Source organism: Balaenoptera acutorostrata, chromosome 12, assembly GCF_949987535.1.
Source record: "Balaenoptera acutorostrata chromosome 12, mBalAcu1.1, whole genome shotgun sequence".
In the NCBI taxonomy this organism is placed as follows: Eukaryota; Metazoa; Chordata; class Mammalia; order Artiodactyla; family Balaenopteridae; genus Balaenoptera; species Balaenoptera acutorostrata.
Window position 1 is genome coordinate 30,990,244 of NC_080075.1, and position 6,744 is coordinate 30,996,987.

The 6,744-nt window shown below is 50.4% G+C and overlaps 1 protein-coding gene across 1 annotated transcript; it reads right to left on the bottom strand.

The window, feature by feature from the left end:
- Positions 1-409: 409 nt before the first annotated feature.
- SPR (sepiapterin reductase) lies at positions 410-6,148 on the bottom strand. The gene is made up of 3 exons (XM_007183991.3): positions 5,602-6,148; positions 4,746-5,036; positions 410-1,229 (listed from the first exon to the last, which is right to left on the bottom strand). The coding sequence occupies exons 1-3, from the start codon at positions 5,921-5,923 to the stop codon at positions 1,039-1,041; spliced, it is 804 nt and encodes a 267-aa protein (XP_007184053.2). The 5' UTR covers positions 5,924-6,148; the 3' UTR covers positions 410-1,038.
- Positions 6,149-6,744: the final 596 nt, after the last annotated feature.

Below are 6,744 nucleotides of genomic sequence, written 5' to 3' on the forward strand. Positions count from 1 at the left end.
ACTCAGAGCATTGCCATGTGGATAAAGGGCAGAATTGGGAATCCAAGAGAGCCAGGGAAAGCACCCTTCCCCAAGGGCTGGGGTAGCTGTGAGTCAGGCCCTGAATGCTGGATACTCTTTGAATAGGTCAAGGGTGAGGAAAGGGTAATAAAGGGTAATAAAGACTGCAGTAAGAATAGGCAAAAGGATAAAGGAGGAACAGGTGTCTGAGCAAGTCACCTAGGCCAACTTTGTTTGAACTTGGGCTCAGTGGGGCTCAGTGAGAAAAGGCAGATAGCCCCAAGACAACACTGCAGGACATAAGGGCAGCACCCCAAGTTTGGATTAACTGCTTCAGGAACACCCCTTGGGTCCAGCAAACCAGGGACTTAGTCATGGGACCCGTATCAGAATCGAAAGCAGGCATTAATAAAGGACAATCCACGTTTTATTTGTATCTGCCTTTAACATGTACATGAACTCTCGGGGCCCTTTCCCCCATCTGGTGGATACATGGTAGGTTCTGGAGGGAGGAAGCATCAGAATTAGGACACAGAGTTCACCTGAAGGTCCTGCTACCCTGAGCAAGGAGCTTCCCTGTGGGCTGAGACTTGCGTTGTCCTCCCTTCCCTGCAGGCCATCTGTGAATCTACATAGGCCCTCCTATTTGGCCCTAGCTCATCCCCTCTTCCCCATGGACTCTTCCCTCCTGCCATGGGCAGGAGACCCATCCTCCTTTTTTCAGTGTTTTCGCTTCTTGTCCTGTTTTCCCCATCCTTAAAATTCTATTCCTGGGGAGAGAGAACACCAACAGCCATAACTTGTCTCCCCTAAGCCTACTCCTAACTCAAGGTGGTCGATACAGACTCCTGAGAACTGGGAACTCCAGCCACCTGGTGCCCTCACAGCTGGCTGGATCCGAGGGCAGGACAGTAAGCATGAGTGCTTATCTGCGTAAGGCAGGGTTGGCAGTGCCACTGTGGCAGGATGTGGGGAGGCACAGGACTCCTGGGCATGCCTGAGAGGGGGAAGAAAGCCCTAAGAACCAAGGACATGGGCTTATTCATTGTAGAAATCGACATGGGCTCCAGACTTGAACTTGTCCTTTTGCAGCAAATTCAGAAGTTTCTGGGCTGATATCCTGCAATCCACAAGTTCCCCTTTTGTCTTCAGCTCCTGCAGCCTTTTTCGCACGTCTGGGTCCACAGAGGTCTCCCGGGCTAACTGCTGCATGTCTGTGTCCAGGGGACCTAGGGGATGAAGAGAAGAAGATGAGGCAGGGGCCCCTGATGTATGTGTGGAGTTGGGTGGAGTCAGGTGTGGCCAGAGGCAACACCTCATCTTGGCTGACACATGGTCAGTATCACCAAGGCTCCACACTGTCACCACTGAGCTCCAGACTCAAATTCCAATGTCCACTGAACATGGTCCCTCTAGACCACCGAATCTACAGATTCACACTACCCTATCGCCCCTTCCCCAAGCCCCAGCAGCCAAGTGCAGAGAGAGACACCGTCCCTGTGGGAGAAGAAGAGTGAAGTGAACACCCAACTTCCCTGGGGGCTCCAGAGTCAGCCTGCTCCAGCACCAGGCCAACTCCCATGGCCCTAGGTGGCTCCCTGTGGGTTCCCATGAACCCAGGCCTCCAGCTCATCCTGACACCCAGCTCCAGTGGTCCCAGCAGCCGCAGGCAGTTCCCACAGCCCCAGGCAGCTCCTGGAACTCCAGGCTCCTAGAGGGCCCCTGAGAAGCCAGGCAGGCCCCTGATCCACTCCAGCACCAGCTGGCTCCCGTGGTCTCAGGTGGTTCCCACGGTACCAGGCTCCAGCGAACCCAGGCTTCTGGCACACCCCAGCACTAGCCAACTCCCGTGGCCCTACATGGCTCCTGTAGGTCACAGTGTCTGTGAACCTAGGCTTCAGGTGGGCACTCTCAAACCAGACTCCCAGCTGGTCTAGTGCCAGGATGACTACTGTGGACCCAGGCTTTGTACCCACCCCAGCAACAGGCTGCCTTAGGACTCTAGTGGCAAAACTGCCACGGACATCACCAGATGGCCCACCCAGAATCACTAAAAGAGTTGACTGGTGAAGGGCTCTGCCTACTGAACTCAGTCTATAAAGACTAGAAGAGGCGTCTACTTCCTCAAATGTACAAACACCAGCACAAGGCCACAAGGATCATGAATAATCAAGGAAACATGGCACCACTGAAGGAAACTAATACAACTCTAATGACTGACCCTAAAGAAATGAGATGTATGAACTGCCTGACAAAGAATTCAGAATAATCCTCTTAAAGAAATTCTGTGAACTCTAAGAAAACACGGACAGACACCTAAATGATATTAGGAAAACAATGCATGAACAAAAAGAGAAGTTCAACAAAGAAACAGAAACCATTTGAAAAAAACAAACCAAAATCTAGAGTTGAAGAATACGATGACTGGACTGAAGAATTTGATAGAGTTCAACAGCAGACTCAACCAAGCAGGAAAAATTAGTGAACCAGAAAACAGGGCATTTGAAATTATCTAGTCAGAGGAGCAAAAAGGAAAAAGAATGTAAAACAGTAAAGAAAGACTACATGAACTAAGGATTACCATTAAAAGAAACAATCTATGTATTATGGAGTCCCAGAGAGAAAAAAGGAACAGAAAGCTTAAAGAAATAATAGTTGAGAACTTCCCAAATCTCTGAGAAGAGATTTGCACATCTAAGTTTATGAAGCTAATATTTCAACCCCAAATTATCTTCTCCAAGACACCAGGACTAGATAGTTTCACTGGTAAATTGTCTGTTTTTTATGCCAATACCATAATATTTTGATTACTGTAGCTTTGTAATATAGTTTGAAATCAAGGAGAGTGATGCTAGAGAGCTTTGTTCTTCTTTCTCAAGATTGCTTTGGCTAATGAGGTTCCATACAAATTTTAGAATTGTTTGTTCTATTTCTGTGAAAAATGCCATTGGAAATTTGATAGGGATTGCATTAAATCTGTAGATTGGGTTGGATAATATGGACATTTTAACAATATTAATTCTTCCAATCCATGAGCATGGCATCTTTCCATTTTGTACCTTCTTCAAACTCTTTCATCAACGTCTTATAGTTTTCAGTTTACAGGTCTTTTACCTCCTTGGTTAAATTTATTCCTAGGTATTTTATTCTGTTTGATGCAACTGTAAACGGGACTGTTAATTTCTCTTTCTGATACTTCATCATTAGTGTATAGAAATGCAACTGAGTTTTTACATTGTTTTGTATCCTGCAACTTTACTGAATTTGTTTATTAGTTCTAACAATTTTTTGGTGAAGTCTCTAGGGTTTCCTATATATAATATGTCATCTGCAAATAGAGACAGTTTTACCTCTTCCCTTCCAATTTGGATGCCTTTTATTTTTCTTGTCTAATTGCTCTGACTGGGACTTCCAATACTATGTTGAATAGAAGTGGGAAGAATGGCTTCCTTGTCTTGCTCCTGATCTTAGAGGAAAAGCTTTTAGCTTTTCACCATTGAGTATATTAGTTGTGGGCTTGTCAACTTCCTCGCAATGTCCAGGGCAGCCCCCTGAAATGTAACCCAGTCACATGGCACTCTAGAGTTTGCTCTGCTCCTGACTATGGTTTCCATTTGCTCTCTGTTGACTGAGTGAGTCCTAGGCTGAGCTCAGAGTGGGTGCTGAGTTGAATATTAGCTGCAAGAATAACTGTATTACATTAGGGAGGGACAGAAGGAGGACTGGGTACTAGAGAGCATGAGGAAGTAGAAACTGCACTGATCATGACCTTGGAGGCAAGGTTTGATCCTGGCTATGCTGCATCTGGACTTTGGTCAGGTTAATCTACCTCTTTGCCCCTAGGGTTCCAAGGGGAATAGACTACTGGATCTCTATCTAAGTTGCTCAGACATCATGCAACAGCTATGTCACCAGCTTCTAATTCCAGCAACCTCAAGCCGAAAATAGAAGCCTCACTCTTAAGAAAGGTGTACAGTGGCATCATGGTAGGATGATGAGAAACCAGACCAAGTACCACAAGATCCCCTACCCTTTAACTTCCATGAGGACGGGGCTCTATCTTATTTATCTCAGCATTCCCCAGTGTTCCAGCACAGTTCAGCATGGGATGGTCAGCATTCAACAATGTCTGTCTGCTCTTCATTCAGCTAACATTCACTGCAGACTGGCTCAGTGGGGTGCTTTACTAGGTGCTGGGGATATAAAGATGAATAGTGCATAATGCCTGCCTTCAAGGCTTTCCTATGCAGAGAGAGAAGTAGAGAAGTATATATATACAAAGATAATACAGTGTGATAAGTCCTATCTAACAATTACAAATGCTAACAATTAGATAGCCTTTCACAGTTTGAGATCACTTTTACATGTTTTACCTCATTCAGTCCTACAAACTGCCCTGTGAGACAGGTAGCATCTTCCCCATTTCACATGAAGAAATGAGGTACAGGCCTGGAATTCAAACCCTAATCATCTCTCAAACTCTAACATCTCAGACTTTCTGGCCCCACCCTCAGGTCCAGGCAGCTGCCCACTCTCAATCCATACCTGATAACTACAGCTCCCTGCCCCTGCCAGCACTAACTTTCTTGCAGCCTATATTTCCCTTAAGGAGTGATGGGTCATGATTCAAGGACAAAATATTCTGTGGGTCCTTTCCTGGAGGAGACAGAGAAGGCTCCTTGCCCAGTCTCCAAAGGGTAACCAGCCGGTTCTGGGGACAGGGATGGCAGTAATGTTTCACCTACCTGGGGCATAGCTCAGCACCCTCACACTAGGTTCCTCTGCGGCCAGAACCTGGAACATCATGTTACGGGCAGCCTTCCCCGCACAGTACTGTGCCCAGCCCTTGAAGGGCTGCAGAGCACAGAGGGACGAGATATTAACCACAGTCCTACGGAGGCCAGGACTGTCCGGGAAGGCCTTCAGGATGCTGGAAGTCAGGCAGAGCATGGAGGTCAAGTTCAGAGCCCAGTAGTTGTTCACTTCAGCTGGGTCAGCCAGGTCTACGAAGCGTTTGGACACATCTCCAAGACTGCCTGAAAAAACAGACCTTAGGAATCACCCAGTGCAGGCGGGGTTTTCTCTTCTCCCAGCCCTCTTCAAACTCATCCAGACACCTCCTTCCCATCCACACCTAAAGGAGGAGTCTCCCTAGTGCTTCTGAAGACGCCTCTCTCTTCCCAGCTCTGCAGACAGGCATACCTGGTGAACCCACTCACCTGAAGCTTCAAAGTGAGAAAGCGCATGCCCTTCTCTGGGGCTGGGGTTCGGGGGAACTCTGGGGGCCATTTGGAGAAGTGGGAGACTTCTGCTGGGAGACCCCATGCCCTAACTCACGCCTCCGCCAGAGAGCGCTGAGCAAGACGATCAGAAAAGTTCTTGGCGTTGAAAGGGGAAGGGGGGAAGAAGGGGGAGAGAACGAGCGCCAGACAGCACCAGGTCTCCCTCCACACCCCGCTGAAACTAGGGCTCTCAGGCGTCTTTTCAGACTTCTAGGAGTCACCTTTAAAGTTCTAAGAGGCGGGGAAGGTGAAAGGGAGGGAAAACATAACTGGACGCTAAGCAGTATTCCAAGCGCTCACACGCCGGCGGGCGTCTTACCGGCATTGTTGATAAGCAGCACTCGCTGCAGGCCTTCGGGCCTGGGGAGCTCGCGCAGGGCACCGAGCAGCTGCTGCAAGCCGGCCTCGGTGCTCAGGTCGGCGGTCACCCGCACGAGGCGCAGGCCGGGCCGCTCGGCGCCCAGCTCGGCCTCCAGCTGCCGCAGCGCCTCGTCACTGCGGGCGCTTAGGACCAGCACGGAGCCGGGCGACAGCAGCGGGGCCAGGAGCTGGGCCAGCGTCCGTCCGAAGCCGCGGGAAGCCCCGGTCAGCACGCACAAGGCGCGCCCCAGGCCGCCCACCTCGCCGACGCAGCCCTCCATGCCTCCTACCTCGGCAATCTGGAGCCGCTTCCCAAGACCCGGCAGGGGGCGGGGTGGGGCGGCCGCGGTGGGAGGGGCCGCGGTGGGAGTAGGAGGAGGCCCCGCCCGGTGCGGGCGGGAACCTAAGGCTTCGGGCAGAGACCAGCCGCCCCTACTTTTCTTTGCAGTTGGCGGTGGAAGTGGAGGTGTCTGCAATCTCCGAGAGAGCGCCAAGGCACTAAACCGGAAGGGCGGGAGGCGCGGCCCCCACCGGAAATCCTACCCCAGTGCGGAGCGCGGGCCTCATCCTTTACCCTGCTAGTCCGTTCAGTCCCCCGCAGGGATGCATTCTCCTCCGAAGTCCAGACCCAACTTCCTTGCATAAGTGACTTCTTCCAGGTCAGGCCATCTTGCTCCTTGCTGGGCATCCCTGCACGTGGCACATGCCAGTTTAGGGACTGGGGTCCCTACTGGGCTGGGGGAACTCACTGCCCCCGGAGCGACCTTTGGGAGAACACAGTCTCCCCTCCGTCAGATGTAAGAACCTCTTCTCCCTACTTGGCTCTGTGCTCGCACTGATTCCCCTGCCTCTCTGAGATTTCTCACTCCTTCTGTCCCTAAAGGTCTGTATTCCCAGGGATCCTGCACCCACTCATGCTACACTCTTCCTAGTAGGCAATTCCATCTACTCCCACATTCAAATTTTCGCAAATGATCATCTAAGTCTGTACGTCCAGGCCTGTGCTTCAGAAAACGCACATTTCCAGCTTTTTTCAAGGAGAGAGGGAAGATGGGAAAGTTGGCAGACAGCCCCAGATCTCCTTAAAAAAGGAGTCTCTTAA